The sequence below is a fragment of the Cyprinus carpio genome, chromosome B3 (assembly GCF_018340385.1).
Source record: "Cyprinus carpio isolate SPL01 chromosome B3, ASM1834038v1, whole genome shotgun sequence".
Classification (NCBI taxonomy): domain Eukaryota; kingdom Metazoa; phylum Chordata; class Actinopteri; order Cypriniformes; family Cyprinidae; genus Cyprinus; species Cyprinus carpio.
Genome location: NC_056599.1, coordinates 2,294,738 through 2,318,741, shown reverse-complemented (window position 1 = coordinate 2,318,741; position 24,004 = coordinate 2,294,738). Strand labels below are relative to the sequence as shown.

General features: G+C 36.8%; 1 protein-coding gene across 1 annotated transcript; it reads right to left on the bottom strand.

Annotated features, from left to right (window-relative positions):
• Positions 1 to 8,685: 8,685 nt before the first annotated feature.
• Positions 8,686 to 23,058, bottom strand: LOC109067213. Its single transcript, XM_042721116.1, has 11 exons — positions 22,805 to 23,058; positions 22,128 to 22,448; positions 21,704 to 22,042; positions 21,474 to 21,554; positions 12,782 to 12,859; positions 12,377 to 12,424; positions 11,665 to 11,724; positions 10,240 to 10,326; positions 10,011 to 10,039; positions 9,506 to 9,574; positions 8,686 to 9,367 (listed from the first exon to the last, which is right to left on the bottom strand). Exons 1-11 carry the CDS (start codon positions 22,863 to 22,865, stop codon positions 9,287 to 9,289), a joined length of 1,254 nt encoding a protein of 417 aa, XP_042577050.1. The 5' UTR covers positions 22,866 to 23,058; the 3' UTR covers positions 8,686 to 9,286.
• Positions 23,059 to 24,004: the final 946 nt, after the last annotated feature.

Here is a 24,004-nt window from a genome sequence, read left to right as displayed (position 1 = left end):
ATTGGACAAAATTACAAAATGAATACTGAATGATGTTTGACAGTGAACGCATCTCTACTGCATAGCCACATATTCAACAAAGACGTTAGTTAGTAGCAAAAACGTAGTTGGGCTAATAATGTTAACGTAAGTCCTTTCAGAAATATGATTTAGCATAATCTGGTCAAATAAACACAATGTAGAAACCTTTCTTTACTTGTACGATTTCAGCTTTGAAAAAAGCTTTCTAAATTTTAAAGAAGTATTTAAATGAGTTCAAGGTAGACGCTTGCTAGCAGATGGACCTTCAACCTCCATGACAGCACAGCATTCATTCATACAAGAATGCAACAAAAATAAAATAATGTGGTGACATAAAAAAGGGAAATTTAATTGTGAAAGTAAGCACTTCTGTACTTTTATATAAGTAAAAATATGCCTTTACAACTTTAAGTTGAGTAATAGAGTAATATTTGAACAGCAGTATCTGTATTTTCACTCAAGTAATGGGGATGTGTACTTTGTCCACCTCTGCACATGACTCGCATTAAAAGCTGAACACACCAGTGAACATTTGTTCAGATGATGATGATGATGAAGACCAATGTGAAGAGACTCTGGTGATAATGGAAAGATGACCTGGAAAACATGAAAAATCAGTGATTAGTTATGAAGTCTCTGAATCATTGCAGATTTATAAAGGTAAAACAGGCACGTGTGTGTGCGTGTGTGTGGGGGGTTAATGATAATAACGTTAAAGGCTCCTTAACATACATACCCACTGAAGCTAAGCAGGGCTGAGTCTGGTCAGTACCTGGATGGGAGACTTTCTGGTAAACTAGGTTGCTGCTGGAAGAGGTGTTAGTAAAGCCAGCAGGGGGTGCTCACCCTGTGGTCTGTGTGGGTCCTAGCGCCCCAGTGTAGTGACAGGGACACTATACTGTCAACAAGCACCATCCTTCAGATGAGATGTTAAACTCTGTGGTCATCAAAAATCCTATGACACTTCTCGTTAAGAGTAGGGGTGTAACCCGGTGTCCTGGCCCTTGTCAATTATGGCCTCCTAATAATCCCCAACCACTTGATTGGCTCTGTCTCTCTCTCCTCTCCTCGTGTAGCTGGTGTGTGGTGAGTGCACTGCTGCTGTTGTGCTGTGGCTGCTGTTGTATCATCCAAGTGGATGCTGCACACTGGTGGTGTTGAGGAGAGACCCCCCCCCATCATTGTAAAGCACTTTTGGTGTAAAGCAATACACAATAAAGCGCTATATAAATGCCTCATTCATTCATTAATTCATTCAGTCAATGAAACCTTTTTGTCTTTGTTCTTCAATAATGTTTATGCAAAAATCAGATAGTGTGGATATTTTTTTTTTTTTACAGCAAATGACCTTATATTGTTAAATCTATCCCGAGCTAGTGGTGCAACTCACCCCAGGGTAGATTGTAACAATGGAACTCTTTGTATTTGACATTAACTCACATAATCTGTGATTAAGCAGTACACATCCAAGTGATTTATAATTGTAGAAGACAAATGTGGTTACCATCAGAATTTGAGAGATCTAGTACAAGCATCAATATTTATAGGGCCTTGCAAAAGTATTCATACCCCTTCATCTGTATGCATGTTTAATGATGCAGCCTTATGTTAATCTGCTTTCCATACACCATAATGACAAAGAAAAAAGCACATTTGTGACAACTTTGCTAATTTAATAAAAATTGGGCCAGGAGACTCGCTCACGATGCATTTAACATTATAAAAGCTTTAAAACATTAAACATTTTGAAAGCTTTAAAATGATTTATGCAGTAAATTGAATGCCTTTTTTTATATTATTAAAACTTCAAAATGCCTTACACATTTAAAAGTTTGACAGACTAATCTTCTTCTTCATTCTGAAATGGCAGCAAATAAAACTATAAACATGTTTGCTTGTGCACTAATCAAGCTTATATCGAAATTGCGGTCAGGTATGATGGAAATGAATGGCTCTTACAGCAAACTGCTTGTAATGTTCCTCATTTGTTGCTTTCACGAAAAGCATCTGTGAAATGAACAAATCTGAATGTAATAGCAGAAAAACAAATGCCAAGACTTCTTTGCTTTCTACGAGTCAAACATCAGTTCTTTTCAGCTCTTTTCTATAATAAAACAGTTGACCACTGACCACTTGTTGACCACTGATTTATTAACTTACTAGGTTGATAATAGGCTTGAAATAGTTAAGATATCCTGTATTTTTCTGTATTAGCACTTTGTGTAAACTCTCGATAACACAAACATCTCAGAAATGAACACGTTTGGACTGCAGAACACCAGAACAGAAGAGCCAGAACAATGTGTAATATAACTCTGACTGGATTCGTCTGAAAGAAGAAAGTCATATACACCTAGGATGCCTTGAGGGTGAGTAAATCATGGGGTCATTTTAAGTGTGCTTTCAAAATCAAAAGCATTTTTATTGCTGAAATAATTAAACAGTTTAAAACTTAAACATTTGAGAGAAATCATAACATGACACTGATTCTTGAGACACGGGACAAAACATGTCCTGCAATTGTAACTGTTATTAGGTTTAACAATGAAAATATTTTCAATTGTAAATGTTACAGTGTGATAGATTAATAATAAAATGTATTTAAGACAACTATCCCCTTCAGTTTTTATTTTTATCATTACTATATTAAATCTATTACACTTACTGTCTTCTCACATAAAAGAACTGTGTCCACAGAGAAGGGTTCAATCATACATATAAAATGTAATAAAATTGATTTTTTATGATTTTTTATGATGAAAAGGAGTTTGTTTTATCAAAAGCAACACTTAGTAAAATCTCATATCAAAGCAAGGCTGTTTTTCAAGGACACGTATGTTTTATAAGATTTTTAAGTTGTGTCCCAACTTTTTTGTCTACACCGTCAGACATTCATTTAAAAGTAATAAAATCAGGCAACATCAGGGACAGCTGTCACTATAAAGGACCCCCTTGCCCCAGTCCATCAGTGCATCAGTGTCAGGCAGGCTCTGGTAAGTTTTATGGTTTTAGAATATTTTCAGTCCTAATGTTAATATTTCTTGTGTCACAACCTTGATATGTTACACCATCTTCCAGATTCTGGGGAAATAATTTTTTGAAATGTTTAGATCATTTTATTCTCCTGAAGCAGGTTCTATTAGCATCCAGCCAAATCTGTGAACAGTGTCAGATGTCACCAGTGTAAGATTTTCTGTCTGACGGTGGGGACAGGCCAATGACCGAGTTCACATTCAACATGTAGTCATCATATTTTTGTGGTTTTCAAGTCATTTTTAATTATATTAAATATAAAATAGAGTTTACTCTAACAAATAACAAATAAAAAATAAATAAAAAACATATATTTCTTATTTATATTCATAACCACCACCACAAGCAAAAGTTGAGCGAACATACGATTCAGGGAACACATAACACTGGATAACACACATCTGTTCTATGCTCCGGAAGGAAACATGATGAAGATCAAGGTAAACTGTACTTAATTTGTCTTCCGGGAAACATGCAAGTATCTTCTGTTGCTTCCGAAGGGCAGTACTAAATGGAATCCCTCAGTTGTCCTCAGAGTGAAAAGATGGATCTCAAAACCGTTCAGTCACTGCTGGAAAGAGTTCAAATATGTAAAAGATGCTGGAAAACTGAAGAATCTGCAGGACCTGGAGGATTTTTCTGAAGAACAGAGCTCAGTTTAACAAATGTAATTTTGGAGAACACACCTAAGTTGAAATTAAAATTATTATTATTAAATTATTTTACATGTGCTTTAGTATATTGATAAATATATAAAAATAAGTGTACTTATTTAAAACACAATAAAATCATAATTATATAAAATGTATGTTTAAGTAATACTTAATTAGACATTATCATAAAGTGCATTTTTATAAAGCACTCTCAAGTATGTTAAGACCTATTGTCATTAAAGTGTACTGTCTTTAAGTACACTTAAGTGGCCTTTAATTTAAATTATATTTTCTGCAAGTGCACTTTTTTTTTTTTTTAAGTATACTTTTAAGATTTGAAGTACACAAAAGTACACTTTGTATGCAATTAAGCACACTTCTTCTTCACAAGGGAGTGGTGGTTTTGTAGACAATCAATAATGCCCTGAATTTTATGTGAGCAGCTACTGGTAGCCAGTCTAAACTGATGAACAGAGGTGTGACATGCATTCTTTTTTGGCTCATTAAATTTTAATCTTGCAGCGGCATTTTGGATTAATTGTAGAGGTTTGATAGAAGTGGCTGGAAGACCTTTCAGGAGAGCATTGCAATAGACCAGCCTGAACAGAACAAGAGCTTGAACAAGGAGCTGTGTTGCATGTTCTGAAAGAAAGGGCCTGATCTTCTTAATGTTAAATAAAGCAAATCTGCAGGACTGAACAGTTTTAGAAATGTGGTCTGAGAAATTCAGCTTATCATCAATCACAACTCTGGCTGTTTTTGAAGGAGTTATGGTTGATGAGCCTAACTGGATGGTGAAATTTTGATAAAGTGATGGGTTCTGTTGAAATCACAAGCAGTTCTGTCTTAGCCAGGTTGAGTTGAAGGTGATGGTGATGGTGATGGTTTAGTCTCAGCCTTAGACGTCACACCCACGGACCGTTGGCTAAACATCTGATGCATATGGGACACAAAAGTGGAAACACTTCTGGAGTGTCAAAGTCATCGTCAGATTGGTTGAATTCTACAGGATTTCTGCGAGACGTGTGTTGCATTCTTAAAAAGTTCTGTCCGGAAACAAAGATACCGTTGTGCCAAAACCCCTCAAGAAAGAAGAAAGCCGTGGTGTTTATCAGGATCAACTAAACGCTGGATTTTCAAACGTATGTGAAATATTTAAAGTTTGCAGCATAGATTATTCAAAATACGTCCAAGAGTTTTACACACCGGTCTGTTATTGTGGCGACATTTCCATGCCTCGAAACGTGATGCTGAATGAAACGAACTGTGATTGTTGTTTGACATGTCGGTCAAATGGCCTCATGGGGGGGCCTTGGCCAAACAAAAACTGCCATGTCTCTGCTACACGAGACTAATGTCTGTTAGACATGCTGATATGCGAGCAGCTATCGTCAGATCATCAGGATGGAATGAGAGGTAGAGTTGAGTGTCATCAGCATAGCAGTGATATGGAAAACCATGTTTCTGAATGACAGAACCTAATGATGCCATGTAGACAGAAAAGAGATGTGGTCCAAGAACTGAGCCTTGGGGCACCCCAGTAGCCAGATGTTGTGACACCTCACCTCTCCAAGATACCTTGAAGGACCTATCTGAGAGGTAAGACTCAAACCACTGGCGTGCAGTTCCTGAGATGCCATTTTCCAAAAGGGTGGACAGGAGGATCTGGTGGTTCACCATATCAAAAGCAGCGGACAGATCCAGCAAGATAAGTATAGAAGATTTGGAATCTGCTCTTGCCAGTCTTAGGGCTTCAAGAACTGAGAGCAAGGCAGTCTTGGTTGAATGTCCACTTCTGAAATAAGATTGGTTGCTGTCCAGGAGGTTGTTCAGTGTGAGAAAGGCAGAGACTTGGTTGAACACAACTCGTCCAAGGATTTTTGCAATGAAAGGTAAAAGGGAAACCAGTCTGTATTTCTCTAAAAGAGTTGGGTTAAGAATGGGTTTCTTAAGAAGTGGGTTATACAAGCCTGTTTAAATGTTGAGGAAAAAACACCAGTGTGAAGGGATGTGTTGATGTGAGTGAGTGCAGGTACAACTGCTGGAGAAATGGCTTGAAGTAGATGAGATGGAATAGGATCAAGCAGAAAAGTAATAGGATGATTGGAAAGGATAAGTTAAGAGACTTCTGCCTCAGAGAGTGGAGAGAAGGATGAAAACAAGTCTTCTCAAGGCTGGTCTTCAGCTGTTAGAGTTGATGAAGGAGGGGGAGGAACAGGACAAAGGAGGGAGTTAGGCGAATTGTTCATTGTTCATTTTGTTGTTATAGTGTGTCCCTTTAGCAGTGGAGACATTAGCAGAGAATGAAGAGAGGAGTGATCGATTTACATTAAGGTCAGTAGGATTTTGTGATTTGCACCATACTATTTGTGCAGCTCTGAGCTTAGAACAATGTTTATGGAGAACATCAGTTAGCCAAGGGGCAGAAGAGGTGGTGCGAGCTGGCCTGGAAGACAAGGGGCAGACAGTGTCTAAACAAGACTTAAAAGTGGAGCGGAAAGTATCAGTAGCTAACTGTTTAGGGGGAGCAAGCGAAGATGAAACCATAGCAGATAGCCGGGAGGGTGAGAGTGAGCATAGGCTTACGTCGAAAAGTGACATTTGGAGGGGTATGTGTTGTGTTAGGAACCATGTTGAGGTTAAGAGTGAGGAGGAAGTGATCCGAGGTGTGCAGTGGAGTAACTAGTACATGATCAGTGGAGCAGTGTCGTGTGTAAATAAGGTCCAGTTGGTTGGATTTGTGATTAGCATTAGTTTAGGGTGACCATACGTGCCGTTTTTCCCGGACACGTCCTGGCCAGGATTTCTAAATTGTCTAAAATATCCAGGTTTTGTTTTTCTTGTTAGACAATAAGGAAATCCTGGCCAGGACACGTCCGGGGAAAATGGCACATATGGTCACCCTAACATAGTTAACACTCACTTGAGATCAAAAGAGGCAAGCAGGAAAGGTTGAGAGCTTCCACAAAGTTGCCTACATGTCCTGGGGGTCAATAAACAACTATAAAATGGATTTTAAGAGGGTGGGTAATAGTGGCTTAATGTGATTCAAAGTAGCTGTTGATACTCAGAGATGGTAAAGGATTAAATTTCCAATCATTAGAGATAAGCAGACCAGTACCTCCACTTCCTCCAGTCAACCTCCAATTATTGGAGAGTGCTGGATTATCCTCTGGTTTGATTCAGGTCTTTGTCAGTGCCATGAGATTTAGTCTTGAATGTAACAGAAGTAATAAAATCTGCTTTGTTTACAGCAAACTGGCAATTCCAGAGACCAATAGAAAAAGAAAGTGTATTAGTAGACATAGGAAAAGTGCACAGGTTGTTAGGATTGCACTGCCTACAGTGTGTGATGCGTGGTTTGTGAGTGGTAGTGATAGTAGGGATCTGGAAACACATAGTAAGTATTGGTTATAAAAACAGAAAACAGAAGGGAAACAAGTATCATTATGCATGCCAGGCCAGTAGTTGGTGATGTTTGAACATGTAATATGCATGCATATGATGTCATCGTTTTCACAATTATTTATTTGTAGTTCACACAAAAACAATAACAGTATTGTTTCAAAAACATCTTTTTTTTCACTGTTGTTTGCACTGTTCTGTAAATGTGCGGCCAAAAATAAATAAATAAATAAATAAATAAACTCCCTAAATGTGTGAGAATTCACACCCATCAGTCCAAACTGGGATCAGAGATCATCCGTTGTGTGTGGGTTAAGATGCCAGTTCCTCTTCTTTCTTCAAGCGAGTTTCTTAAATAACCTCTGCGGTCAAACAAACTGAGTTCTCACAGCCAGCAATAACATGTTTCCAAACCCCAACAGTGAGATCACTGCTCTGAAAATATTATAAAGTCACATGATGTGTGGCCAAGTATAGTAACCCATACTCAGAATTTATGCTCTGCATTTCACACACACACACACACACACACACACACACACACACACACACACACACACACACACACACATCCGGAGCAGTGAGCAGCCATTTTTGCAGCCATTACATCGAGCACACTAGTTTAAAGAATCTTTATCTCTTTGTGCAGTTCATGAAAATCATTATGTGACAGATGCAGATGATGAAAATGTGTTATATCTGTTATTTTCATTGATATATACACACAGTTGGGGGCTCCTTATAGTAAAATACTCCAACTGTCTGTAAAATCGCCCCTCATACGCTCACTCATATTCTCTACATTAGTCCACTAATACAGTCCAGTTCTGGAGTGACTGAATTCAGACACTGAGCTGGAAATGTTTTTCTTTTGTTTGATAATCATTTGACACTGAGAAAAACTGGCAGATCCAGTAGTAATGAAAAGATTTATCATGACCTAGCTTGTATAATGATGGAAAAAATATTTCACCATATATATACATGTTAGACAGGCTATTTTATTATTGACAAATAAAACATAATATTACAAACAGCTGCTCAAACGATTCAAACACCAAATTATCATTGCTGTCACATCATGATGAACGCTTACATCATCAGGTAGCTTTGCCTGTTCTCATAATTAGTGCAAGCTGACAGTTAATTAGCAGCTCGAGACAAAAGAGGAAAGTTGTTCAAAAAGCATAATCTGGATCAGAATGAGCTGGTTTTGATATCCAGGATCAGGTTATCATCTCACTTTCTAATTGGATGACAATGATCCAGACACAGACTTTTTCATATGACCAGATCTGAATCACTAGTGCTCTACGGAGCCCCTAAAGGGACATGCTGATGGAAAAAAAAAAAATCAGTAGTTTCTCAAAGTTTTGCATTGCATTCACACAAGAAACTTTGTGTTTGCTCACAAATAACTATTTTTGACTGGTTCATATATGATGAATTTGCCAATGTAGTTTACAAACGGTGATAAATATTATATTTAATTTAAAGTATTTCTTTAATGTTTAATATTTGCAGCTGTTTGGGGATTATGTGTGATATATATATACGTACAGTATGTGTGTGTGTGTGTGTGTGTGTGTGTGTGTGTGTGTGTGTGTGTGTAATTGTCATATTTTTGTACGAGTTTTAAAGTTTTACTTAAATTTTATTCGTGAAATCCACCCTTTGCTGGGATCAGTATAATCCTGATTTTTTTTGTATCAAATGTATCCCAATCTTTCTAAAAAGTTCTGAACAACACAAACTGATGATTTGATCCTGATCAAAACCAGACTGGATTTTGTGACCTAATGACACATTTTCAAGATTTGATCCGATCCGACAGCTGAAATCTGACCAGATCACTTTTGAACATCCGGCTCTAGATGATTTAATGAGAATGATCTAACAGAGTAAAACTCTCCTCCATTTTTAACTTTACTCTGCAGATCCTGAATTAATAATAAACACACGCAGACAGCTACTGTACAAAACACATGACAAACTGACCAGAATCACCAATAACTACAAATAAATCAGAGCTTGTTTCTTAACATGTGAAAGACACTGCTATTATTATAATGGCACTGAATCAAACCATCAGGAGTCAAGGTTTGTATTCCTCTGCTGATGTGGTTTCTGTATAATTATTTGTGTGATTTGTGATGGTTCTTGTTCACAGAGGATTAAAGTTGACTGCAGTTTTCCTGAGCTCCAGCTTTTGTTCCTCTGATAGAAGCGTAAGTCACTTTATCATCACAGCGAACCTGAATCAACATCACAGACACTGTTTCAACCCACAATTATTACAGCATGAGGTCTGAGCTCAATTCAAGACACCGATTTATATAAGAATAAAACTAATACAGGTCATATTGAGGGAAGATCAAGAAGTGTTTGCTCACCTTGTTCTTTTTGGCTCTGTTTTTACTGTACGCAGTAACTTCAGTATAAGTCACATCATCAGCCTGCTCCTAAACATCAGTGAAAATACAGCAGATCAAGATATTAAAAGCCCATCCATCACTACTGTGTGAAGCAGGCTCATTATTTTACTGCAAATGTTTAGGTCAAATACTGTATGTGTTAAACCTACAGGTTTAGTGAAAATCTGTCATACAAACACGAGGTTATGGAAAATTACCACAGTAACTGTCAAATATACACAGATATGAAAATATACACAAATAACTGAAGATGAATCATATTGTTCACTGTGAGCAGGACGAATGGAAATGTTAATTGTGTCATTGGTTCCATTATTTATTTCTATCTGTGAGCTTTGAGCAGAAACAGTAGAAACACACTAACTTGTGCTGATCTAATGTGATTAATAAGAGTGAGATATTTCAGAGTCAGTGCTCTGTGGAGCTTATGGTTATTAATAACTCATAGATCAACAAAACTCACCACAGAGTCCTCAGTCTCTCTTCTGACATCTGAAAAATAATGGCATGAGGACAGTTATGATCAAACTGTATCTAATGCAGATGACAATCGATTTCTAAAAGAGTCTAGAAGAATTCTAGTGCTGTAGAATAGAAACATTATTTCTGTTAACTCAATGATTTCTCATTTTATCTGTAATTTTTTTTTTTTTTTCGGCTGTTACATAATATGAGAAAGTCTAAAAACTCACCGGCTCTTTTTTTACGAATCAGCCAAAGAATCAGAGCAGGAAGAAGAAGAACGAACGAAGCGCCGACAACAATCACAATCACAATCACTGAGAGAGAGACGATACAGAGACACAACTATATTACTGTTTAACCAAATACAGAAAAATAGCAAACTACCAATGATAAATGACACATTTATTCTTAATTAATCACAAAAAAGAAGAAAACCTGATACTTGTGATGAGTGTTTTATAGTGAGTTTATTACAGCTGTGCTTGTTCTCTGAGCTGCTGTCACTTCATACTTCAGTAGCTATAAAGTCTTAAAGCTTACAGTAAATATAGTCAGTTAAAATGAACTAAACAACTGACCGAGCAACACTGTGAACACTGCATCAATAGTGCAGTGTTATTAATACTGACATTCTCTAAGCTCATTTTCACTACAGTTAGGGTGACCATACTGTTGTGTTCTACCACTAGGTTTTCGGGGTTACGAGGGGGTTAAGTTTTTTGTCTGCTGTGTGCGCATGCGTGGGAGTGAGTGACACAGAACTAGTAAAGTGATTATCCGTTCAGCCGTGTGTGCTTCATGTTTAATAACTAACTGAACTACTCCAACATAACACATACGTGCCATTTTTATGGGACAGGTCCTTGCCAGGATTTCTATATTGCCTAAATATCCAGGTTTTGTCTGTTTGCGCTGCGCAGATCGATCGTTGTATGACATCTATGTACCGTGAGAGCTATAGAGAGCAGACAGCTCTGTTTGAATCGCTCTCGCTGTACTTTGATGTCATTCATGATCTGCGCAGCGCTGCTTCAGATCAAACACACCTCATATGTAGCACTGATCTATAATAGAGAAATTCTTGTTATTCTTGTAAATGACAAGCAGCAATCTGTTTCTGGATATATTATGTGTCAGGTGAATTCGCTCATTAACCACATGGACCCTTTAAACCCATTTACAACATTTCAAGTTAAGTTTTTATTAAAAAATAAATAAATAAAAACATTTTTGTAAAAACATATTTATTTGAAATATATTTAATATATTTAAATCTACAGAAGAACAAAATGTTTCAGCTGAGAAAGTCATGCTGGTTTCAGTTCTACTAATAATCAGGCTGGTGTCTGATATACAGTGTTGCCATGGACACCGGTGAATATTAGGGGATATCTGATGGCTGAATGCTACAACTGACCAATCAGTATCAAGCATTGTAGAGAGTTGTTTATATGAGCTGAAAGTTATAGACATGATTGTTTAAGATCGTGTGGGTGAGAATGACGTCTCGTTGATATTTAATAAAGTTGCTTTTCACATAACATTTAGATTCTAGTGTGAATTCAGTTTGATTCTAGTGTGATTCTAGTGTGATTCTAGTGTGATTCCAGTTTGAATTCAGTGTCTGAAATGAGGAGGATGTACAAACACACCTTGATTCAGAGAGTTTGATGAGGTGCCTGGATTCAGTGTTGATATAGTTGACTCTACAACTATTAAAACAAAATGGAAATAGAAATATCATACATTAGTGCATGAAGACAGCATTAAGACGTTTCTTTTACAAAGTACTGTAGTCCAGAAGGTTATATCAGTTATGGTGCTGAAAGCTGTTATCACTAACATGGAATGACTTTGTATGTTTAATAAATGCTCACTATATGATTTTAAACATTTAAGCAATAACCCTCAATTCTATCATTGACATATACAATGAAAGAATATGTTCACATCGGCTCTTATATGTGGGGAAAACAAATTATTTAGGTCTTCAAATTCAATTGTTTGATAAGTTCTTGCTCTGTAAAGCACTGAAATAATGATTCTAGTGTGAATTCAGTTTGATTCTAGTGTGATTCTAGTGTGAATTCAGTGTCTGAAATGAAGATAGTGATTCTAGTGTGAATTCAGTTTGATTCTAGTGTGATTCTAGTGTGAATTCAGTGTGATTCTAGTGTGATTCTAGTGTGAATTCAGTTTGATTCTAGTGTGATTCTAGTGTGAATTCAGTGTGATTCTAGTGTGATTCTAGTGTGAATTCAGTGTGATTCTAGTGTGATTCTAGTGTGAATTCAGTGTCTGAAATGAAGATAGTGATTCTAGTGTGAATTCAGTGTCTGAAATGAGGAGGATGAACAAACACACCTTGATTCAGAGAGATTGATGCGGTGCCTGGATTCAGTGTTGTTGTAGCTGATGTTACAACAATTAAAACAAAATGGAAATAGAAATATCATACATTAGTGCATGAAGACAGCATTGAGACATTTCCTTTACAAAGTGCTGCAGTCCAGAAGTTTATATCAGTTATGGTGCTGAAAGCTGTTATCACTTACATGGAATGACTTTGTATGTTTAATAAATGCTCACTATATGATTTTAAACATTTAAGCAATAACCCTCAATTCTATCATTGACATATACAATGAAAGAATGTTTACATCAGCTCTATATGTGTGGGGAAAACAAATGATTTAGGTCTTCAAACTGAATTGTTTGATAAGCTCTTGCTCTGTAAAGCACTGAAATAAAACAGAAATGCATCCATACCCTCTTGATGAGTAAATACAGATGTGTGTGCAGCTGCAGTCGTCTCAGAGTTTGGGGTGGTTAATGAATTCTGATTGTCTGTACAAATTAAAGAATGCATTTTTAGTTCACATACACCATTATTTCATTTTGGGAAAAACCATTGAAGTTTGTTCACTGATCATCTGTACACTAGGGATGTGCATCTCAAAACACACTCATACAAAACACACATCTATACATAACAGCCAACAATACGATACATTAAAGATACATATGAAGCAGCTATCGATGTGATGCTACAATGCAGTGCGATCCAATTCAATTCAACACAACGCGATTCGATGCAATGGAGAAAATATGATCACTTTTAATGCCTTGAGGCCTGTTTCATAAAACAAGTTTACCAAATAAGCCAGGCTTATTACAGGTAGTTTGACTCATTGTCAAATGATTTGGTTGCATAAAGCAAATTTAACATCAGCCTAGATCAAGCTTATTCACTGTGGCAACTTATGCTGGAAAACTGAGCTGGTGTAAAGACTAAACTGTCAGACTGAGTTCCTCTAACACCGACCAATATGAACACAATGATATTACTACTCTCTCACATACTATTATTAGATTTTTTTTCTAGCCATGCAGCCTTTCTCTCTGGTTTAATGACAGCTGTACCTTTATAGTTTGCAGAAACAGATAGTAGATTATTAGAACATTACAATCTAAAATTGCTCTTTAAAGCATTAAAATTACTAAATGAAAAGTTAAAATCACTGAATTAAAAATTAAAATCCATAATAAAAAATGACTATATTTTAACTGCTATAAGAAACACATTAATTCATTTGAGCTTAGTAATTTGTACTGTACTTGCTTACATTTGATTTATCTATTAGTTTAGAGAGGAGAAATCAATCTACATATGAAATATTGACACAGATTATTGGTCACTTTCTAAACAATAAAAGTATAGCGCATCCATTAGTAATTATATATAAATGAATCATTTTTTACAGATGTAAATATGTTAGAAATGATACATCATGATATAAATGCTGAACTGTAGCCGATGCACACTTTTTAAACCGATGCACCGAGCGAATCGGGGAATCTTCCCATCCCTACTGTACACTGTATCACTGGATGTTTTTATTATTTTGAGAGTTATACTGTATTTAAGCATCAGACAACTGTTAATTTAATGTCTTTTAGGTTAAAATTAACTTAATTACTCTGCTGATTACTCTGAAATAATTTTGTGAAAGTTTTCACCGATCTGTCTGAAAAGAGTGTTTTACTCTCATCACACTCTGTGTGTTGATGATAATGTGCTGCTGAAGCCTGTGACCCTGGTTTCTCTGTAAAGTTGTTTACTCAAGGACTCAAGCAAGGGTTAAAAGACAGAAACTGCAGTGTGAAACATTTCACAAACCAGAGTCTAATCCTGCATCAGTGGGTGATTGGTTCAAACACATGTTTTGTTCTGCTGGTTAAAAGTCTCTTCACATCCTGATAGCAGTCATTAAGTTAAGTGCTCTAAATGTATTTACATGGATTTATATTGTCTCTGGAAGGTGTCCAATCATATTCCTCAGTCCGAGGATTACGAATGGCTGTCCTGCCTGTCTGTCAAAATATGTATTTTCAAACCTCTACACACAGACCTGTTCACACAGACATGATTCGTCATCAGTGCATTCATTATGATATTGCAGACCAAGTGAGAATGGAAGGGTTATTATTGTAATATTATGCTCTTTGTACTGTAATGTTTTCTCACTGGTGAATGAGATATGAGGTCATAAGTCTTCGTATACATTTTCATGGGCTTAGATCACTACTGTTTCACAATGCCAATATGTATGAAACCGTCAGAGAGTCAAACTGATCTATGAAAGTATTCACAAATCTACTGAGTGTGAGCAGAGTGTTTTCCCCCAGAACAGACCATGTGTCAAATGATAATGTCAAGGCCTTTAACATTTAAAGTCTTTTTCTGTAAAGCTGTTAACTTTGAGGCACAAGAGAGGGTTAAATGAAGGATCTTATAGAGCTGATGTATCTAATGACATGAACCGCTATTCATTGACTCAATTTCAATATTCAATTTTTCATTATTAGAAAAGATAAATAAAACAATGCAGTGAGAAACAATGAAACACTGAAAAAAAATTTTTTAAACAATCGTGAACATTTTCACATACCAGGCTATACATAAAACAAGTGATTTTGCCTTGACAAAGACTGCATGTTTTATTTTGGAAATAGCGGTTTTAAAAAAAAAATATATATATATATATATATATATATATATATAAATAATAATAAAAAAAAATATATATATATATATATATATATATATATATATATATATATATATATATATATATATATATATATATATATATATATATATATATATATATATATTAAACTGTCAAATAGTTGCACACAAGTTTTTAAAGTAGCTCCTACAATGTACAATTAAGTTGGTTGTACTAGAGAAACTGAAGTAAATTGGATAAAACTACTTTCAGTAAAAACAAAAAAACAAAAAAAAAAAGTTATCTCTTGTATATGTTTGCGTTACTTTGTGTTGTTATGTTACAATGAAATGAAAAACATTTGGCTTCAGTTGAGTTTATTCAGTGTTTTAGTTACGGCGGGTCAGTTATATCGAGCAGATTCTAGTATATTCACGTCTGTGTTTTAGTTACGGAGGGTCGGTTATATCGAGCAGATTCTAGTATATTCACGTCAGTGTTTTAGTTACAGCGGGGTCGGTTATATCGAGCAGATTCTAGTATATTCACGTCTGTGTTTTAGTTACGGCGGGTCGGTTATATCGAGCAGATTCTAGTATATTCACGTCTGTGCTTTTAGTTACAGCGGGTCGGTTATATCGAGCAGATTCTAGTATATTCACGTCTGTGTTTTAGTTACAGCGGGTCAGTTATATCGAGCAGATTCTAGTATATTCACGTCTGTGTTTTAGTTACGGCGGGTCGGTTATATCGAGCAGATTCTAGTATATTCACGTCAGTGTTTTAGTCACGGCGGGTCAGTTATATCGAGCAGATTCTAGTATATTCACGTCAGTGTTTTAGTTACGGCGGGTCAGTTATATCGAGCAGATTCTAGTATATTCTGTCTGTGTTTTAGTTACAGAGGTTCAGTTATATCTAGCAGATTCTAGTATATTCACGTCTGTGTTTTTACTTACGGCGGGTCGGTTATATCGAGCAGATTCTAGTATATTCACATCTGTGTTTTAGTTACGGCGGGTCAGTTATATCGAGCAGATTCTAGTATATTCTGTCTGTGTTTTAGTTACAGCGGGTCGGTTATATCGAGCAGATTCTAGTATATTCACGTCTGTGTTTTAGTTACGGCGGGTCAGTTATATCGAGCAGATTCTAGTATATTCGCGTCAGTGTTTTAGTTACGGCGGGTCAGTTATATCGAGCAGATTCTAGTATATTCACGTCTGTGTTTTAGTTACGGCGGGTCAGTTATATCGAGCAGATTCTAGTATATTCTGTCTGTGTTTTAGTTACGGCGGGTCTGTTATATCGAGCAGATTCTAGTATATTCACGTCTGTGTTTTAGTTACGGCGGGTCAGTTATATCGAGCAGATTCTAGTATATTCACGTCTGTGTTTTAGTTACGGCGGGTCAGTTATATCGAGCAGATTCTAGTATATTCACGTCAGTGTTTTAGTTACGGCGGGTCAGTTATATCGAGCAGATTCTAGTATATTCTGTCAGTGTTTTAGTTACAGCGTGGTCAGTTATATCGAGCAGATTCTAGTATATTCACGTCAGTGTTTTAGTTACAGCGGGTCAGTTATATCGAGCAGATTCTAGTATATTCTGTCTGTGTTTTAGTTACGGCGGGTCAGTTATATTGAGCAGATTCTAGTATATTCACGTCAGTGTTTTAGTTACGGCGGGTCAGTTATTATCGAGCAGATTCTAGTATATTCACGTCAGTGTTTTAGTTACGGCGGGTCAGTTATATCGAGCAGATTCTAGTATATTCTGTCTGTGTTTTAGTTACGGCGGGTCAGTTATATCGAGCAGATTCTAGTATATTCACGTCAGTGTTTTAGTTACGGCGGGTCAGTTATAACGAGCAGATTCTAGTATATTCTGTCTGTGTTTTAGTCACGGCGGGTCAGTTATATCGAGCAGATTCTAGTATATTCTGTCTGTGTTTTAGTTACGGCGGGTCAGTTATATCGAGCAGATTCTAGTATATTCACGTCTGTGTTTTAGTCACGGCGGCTCAGTCATATCGGGCAGATTCTAGTATATTCATGTCTGTGTTTTAGTTACGGCGGGTCGGTTATATCGAGCAGATTCTAGTATATTCACGTCAGTGTTTTAGTCACGGCGGGTCAGTTATATCGAGCAGATTCTAGTATATTCACGTCAGTGTTTTTAGTTATGGCGGGTCAGTTATATCGAGCAGATTCTAGTATATTCACGTCAGTGTTTTAGTCACGGCGGGTCAGTTATATCGAGCAGATTCTAGTATATTCACGTCAGTGTTTTAGTCACGGCGGGTCAGTTATATCGAGCAGATTCTAGTATATTCTGTCTGTGTTTTAGTTACAGAGGCTCAGTTATATCGAGCAGATTCTAGTATATTCACGTCTGTGTTTTAGTTACAGCGGGTCGGTTATATCGAGCAGATTCTAGTATATTCACGTCAGTGTTTTAGTCACGGCGGGTCAGTTATATCGAGCAGATTCTAGTATATTCACGTCTGTGTTTTAGTTACGGCGGGTCAGTTTATATCGAGCAGATTCTAGTATATTCACGTCAGTGTTTTAGTCACGGCGGGTCAGTTATATCGAGCAGATTCTAGTATATTCACGTCATTGTTTTAGTTACAGCGGGTCAGTTATATCGAGCAGATTCTAGTATATTCTGTCTGTGTTTTAGTTACGGCGGGTCGGTTATATCGAGCAGATTCTAGTATATTCACGTCATTGTTTTAGTTACAGCGGTTCAGTTATATCGAGCAGATTCTAGTATATTCTGTCTGTGTTTTAGTTACGGCGGGTCGGTTATATCGAGCAGATTCTAGTATATTCACGTCTGTGTTTTAGTTACGGCGGGTCAGTTATATCGAGCAGATTCTAGTATATTCACGGTCATTGTTTTAGTTACAACGGGTCAGTTATATCGAGCAGATTCTAGTATATTCACGTCAGTGTTTTAGTTACGGCCGGGTCGGTTATATCGAGCAGATTCTAGTATATTCACGTCATTGTTTTAGTTACAGCGGGTCAGTTATATCGAGCAGATTCTAGTATATTCACGTCATTGTTTTAGTTACAGCGGGTCAGTTATATCGAGCAGATTCTAGTATATTCACGTCATTGTTTTAGTTACAACGGGTCAGTTATATCGAGCAGATTCTAGTATATTCACGTCAGTGTTTTAGTTACGGCGGGTCGGTTATATCGAGCAGATTCTAGTATATTCACGTCATTGTTTTTAGTTACAGCGGGTCGGTTATATCGAGCAGATTCTAGTATATTCACGTCAGTGTTTTAGTTACGGCGGGTCAGTTATATCGAGCAGATTCTAGTATATTCTGTCTGTGTTTTAGTTACAGCGGGTCAGTTATATCGAGCAGATTCTAGTATATTCACGTCAGTGTTTTAGTTATGGCGGGTCAGTTATATCGAGCAGATTCTAGTATATTCTGTCTGTGTTTTAGTTACGGCGGGTCGGTTATATCGAGCAGATTCTAGTATATTCACGTCATTGTTTTAGTTACGGCGGGTCGGTTATATCGAGCAGATTCTAGTATATTCACGTCAGTGTTTTAGTCACGGCGGGTCAGTTATATCGAGCAGATTCTAGTATATTCACGTCATTGTTTTAGTTACGGCGGGGGTCGGTTATATCGAGCAGATTCTAGTATATTCACGTCTGTGTTTTAGTTACAGCGGGTCAGTCATATCGAGCAGATTCTAGTATATTCACGTCTGTGTTTTAGTTACGGCGGGTCATTTATATCGAGCAGATTCTAGTATATTCACGTCTGTGTTTTAGTTACGGCGGGTCAGTTATATCGAGCAGATTCTAGTATATTCACGTCTGTGTTTTAGTTACAGCGGGTCGGTTATATCGAGCAGATTCTAGTATATTCACGTCAGTGTTTTAGTTACAGCGGGTCAGTCATATCGAGCAGATTCTAGTATATTCACGTCTGTGTTTTAGTTACAGCGGGTCGGTTATATCGAGCAGATTCTAGTATATTCACGTCATTGTTTTAGTTACAGCGGGGCCAGTTATATCGAGCAGATTCTTGTATATTCACGTCTGTGTTTTAGTTACAGCGGGTCAGTCATATCGAGCAGATTCTAGTATATTCACGTCTGTGTTTTAGTTACAGCGGGTCGGTTATATCGAGCAGATTCTAGTATATTCACGTCATTGTTTTAGTTACAGCGGGTCGGTTATATCGAGCAGATTCTAGTATATTCACGTCAGTGTTTTAGTTACGGCGGGTCAGTTATATCGAGCAGATTCTAGTATATTCACGTCAGTGTTTTAGTTACGGCGGGTCAGTTATATCGAGCAGATTCTAGTATATTCTGTCTGTGTTTTAGTTACAGCGGGTCAGTTATATCGAGCAGATTCTAGTATATTCACGTCAGTGATTTAGTTATGGCGGGTCAGTTATATCGAGCAGATTCTAGTATATTCTGTCTGTGTTTTAGTTACGGCGGGTCGGTTATATCGAGCAGATTCTAGTATATTCACGTCTGTGTTTTAGTTACGGCGCGTCAGTTATATCGAGCAGATTCTAGTATATTCACGTCAGTGTTTTAGTTACGGCGGGTCAGTTATATCGAGCAGATTCTAGTATATTCTGTCTGTGTTTTAGTTACAGCGGGTCGGTTATATCGAGCAGATTCTAGTATATTCACGTCAGTGTTTTAGTTATGGCGGGTCAGTTATATCGAGCAGATTCTAGTATATTCTGTCTGTGTTTTAGTTACGGCGGGTCGGTTATATCGAGCAGATTCTAGTATATTCACGTCATTGTTTTAGTTACGGCGGGTCGGTTATATCGAGCAGATTCTAGTATATTCACGTCAGTGTTTTAGTTACGGCGGGTCGGTTATATCGAGCAGATTCTAGTATATTCACGTCTGTGTTTTAGTTACAGCGGGTCAGTCATATCGAGCAGATTCTAGTATATTCACGTCTGTGTTTTAGTTACAGCGGGTCAGTCATATCGAGCAGATTCTAGTATATTCACGTCTGTGTTTTAGTTACGGCGGGTCAGTTATATCGAGCAGATTCTAGTATATTCACGTCTGTGTTTTAGTTACGGCGGGTCAGTTATATCGAGCAGATTCTAGTATATTCACGTCTGTGTTTTAGTTACAGCGGGTCGGTTATATCGAGCAGATTCTAGTATATTCACGTCAGTGTTTTAGTTACAGCGGGTCAGTCATATCGAGCAGATTCTAGTATATTCACGTCTGTGTTTTAGTTACAGCGGGTCGGTTATATCGAGCAGATTCTAGTATATTCACGTCATTGTTTTAGTTACAGCGGGTCAGTTATATCGAGCAGATTCTAGTATATTCACGTCTGTGTTTTAGTTACAGCGGGTCGGTTATATCGAGCAGATTCTAGTATATTCACGTCATTGTTTTAGTTACAGCGGGTCGGTTATATCGAGCAGATTCTAGTATATTCACGTCAGTGTTTTAGTTACGGCGGGTCAGTTATATCGAGCAGATTCTAGTATATTCACGTCTGTGTTTTAGTTACGGCGGGGTCAGTTATATCGAGCAGATTCTAGTATATTCACGTCAGTGTTTTAGTTACGGCGGGTCAGTTATATCGAGCAGATTCTAGTATATTCTGTCTGTGTTTTAGTTACGGCGGGTCGGTTATATCGAGCAGATTCTAGTATATTCACGTCATTGTTTTAGTTACGGCGGGTCGGTTATATCGAGCAGATTCTAGTATATTCACGTCTGTGTTTTAGTTACAGCTGGTCAGTCATATCGAGCAGATTCTAGTATATTCACGTCTGTGTTTTAGTTACGGCGGGTCAGTTATAACGGGCAGATTCTAGTATATTCTGTCTGTGTTTTAGTTACAGCGGGTCGGTTATATCGAGCAGATTCTAGTATATTCTGTCTGTGTTTTAGTTACAGCGGGTCGGTTATATCGAGCAGATTCTAGTATATTCACGTCTGTGTTCTGGTCATGATTGTGGTGAAGAGTGGAGCTTGAGCGTGTAGGTTGTGTGTGTCAATGTTGTCTGTGATTGTCTGATGGGACACACACAGACTGTGTACTCATTGTATATGGAGTGGTAGTCCAAAATTATCTTCAGTTTCAATATGCAGCTAATAGAGCACATACACTGAACAAATAAAACACTATTTATCATCACAGCGACATTAACATATTCACTGCATGAAGAAACAAAAACACTTATCAAACAACTCTCCCATAAACTAACCACACACTCTACTCTTCAGCACAAAACTCTTTGTAAAGCCCAAAATATCTAAACTTTAAACACTAACAGGTCTTTCCTTTTATAGTTTATTTAAACAACTCTTTCATTTTAAGTTTAAGTGATTACATGCATTTGTTAACATGGACAACAGAGGATTCAGTAAACCTCACAACAGTGAAGGTGTATTTTTTTTTACTGTACCTGGTGTAGAAGTTGCTGGTGTTGTTGTAGTTGAGTTTGTGCTGTGGACTGGAGTCTCTGCTGTTGTTGAATCAGCTCGAGCTGAAAAGATGAATGTTCAGATGCATCAGACTACAGAATTTGACAATTATATTTTAATTAGTAAACAAACAATAACTCTAGCATTGTCTATCATTATATTAGCACATTGAAGACTCTTCCACATATGATTGATGAGATTGTTTTCTCACCTGAACTCTTGTCAGTGTATGTGGCTGAGGTCTTGACTTGATCTCTGCGAGTAACTTCACATCTCCACTCTCTGTTATGATCTTCATTCAGGAGTGTTGTAGTCAGAGAGCTGATACAGTGATCTGGAGCTGATATCTGATATCTGGAGTCTGATCTCGTCAGTTTAACACCAGCCTGATTCACCCAGAACAGATTAATTCCCTTAGAACGGATCCAATCATCACAAGAGACTCCAGCATATGAATACAACTGACAGAAGAGAGTCACAGAGAGACCTGCACTGATCTCAGTCTGTGAGGATGATGAAGATGATGAAGAGACTGAAACACAAAATAACACTCAAATCACACACTCTTCAATCATCATGAGAGTTTAAATGAAGAATTTGCCCTTTTTAAATTGACCACATAATCATAAAATTACCATGAAGAACATTTTGGTTTCCACCAGACCATTGTTGGCAGAGTTGATCATTCACATATTGTCTGCAGATGTAAGATCCATAATCTTCTTTTATGATGTTTTTGATGTTCAGAGAGCAGTCAGGCCCCAGACTCAGTCTCTCATAACTCTCTGTGTTATTTTTCTTTATCCCTCCAGCAATCAGTTCAACTGCTGATAAATGACTGAATCTGTTATAGTTCCATGTAGTTGATGTACAGTCATGAAGAGCATTATTACAGGGCAGACGGACATTTTCACCAGAACTGATGAACACATGAGCATCATCCACTCCACTGAGACCTGAAACACAAGAACATCTGAGTGATCATTATACTATATATTAATAAATGAAAACATAAAACATACCAGCATTAAAAAGATTCAGATCATACAGTCTTTATTTCCTCACTTAATGCAAACACACTCTCCAGAAGAAACTGTTTTCTCTTTATCAGAGAGCTGATCGAATAACAAACACACTCTTAACATGAAGATAATTCAGCAGATGTGTGTGTGAAAAAAATGTCTAGTTTTAGTGGATCAGGAATAATCCAGTATGTTCTGTTTGTAACACAATAATAAACTGATCATGTTCAAATGAACTCTTTCTCAGATTAATTCACTAAACGTCTTGAAGAGTAAACAGATGTCTTTACCTGTGAGAAGTGAAGAGAGAAAGATCAGTCCCAGCAGACACAAGTGACAATGATCAGTCATCTTCTCTTTCTGTCAGTCTTCCTCTTCATTATACGCTCTCAACTCTTTCTTTAAATACTCTCAGCTCCTCCTGTGTTTGTTCACTTCCTCTGATCTGTTTAAATCATGCTAAAGCTGCTATTTACTGACAGAGCTGGGTAGTAACGGATTACATGTAATCTGGATCACGTAATCAGATTCCAAAACTCAAGTACTTGTAATTAGAGTAAACTACTTTTTAAAATATTCGTAATCAGAGTACAGTTACTTTTTTATGGATTACATATTATTTACACAATGGTAAAAAGTTGTTTACAAATCATTGATTTTCCTTAATTTCCTTATTTTTAACGTTTATATTTTTTTCATAATAAACCTGCTACTTATATACGTTCGTGATTCTTCAAGTTTTTCCTTTTTTTTGGGGGAGGGGTTAGAATAGCGCTCAGAAGAAATCAGCAACAAGATAATGGAAAATAGAGGGGAACGGAGCCTTTAATCACTGGATGTACTGACATCATTTCATAAAAAAAAAATAGTAATAATAAGTTGCTGTCCACTGAAATCTTTGACCTAGCAACGTTATTGCTGGGAATTTCATGTTCTTTAATATATTTTTATAATGTTGATTTTTATTCATTGCTTCATTGTTACTACCTTATGCACTTCAGGTGTTTTGTGATGAAATATTGGACTTATAAATGGTCTTATATATATATATATATATATATATGATGTTTTTCATTGATACATTCATATACACTTCTAGAGTTTTTTTAGATTAAATATTTGATCTAGCAATTATATTGCTGTGAATTTCATGTTTTTCAATATTGGTTTTTGTAATGTAGCTGTTTTCTAAATTTACTTTATAAGTAAATATGCTTTAAAATCATAAGATGTGATTTTGTTTTATTCAGTGTTACTAGCAAACACTAACAGCAAGATACATTAGTGTATTTTGTAAGTATTAACTGTCCATACATTGCACTTTAAAAAGAATCTATTGTGGCTCTTGTTGGTGAATTAAATATATTTTTGGAATATATTTTTTCTTTGTATCTGTCAAAATAGTACAAGATTAGGCTAATTCAATTTATGTAAAATAAGGGTTAGCACAAATGTAATCTAAATGTAATCTAAAAGTAATCAGATTACGT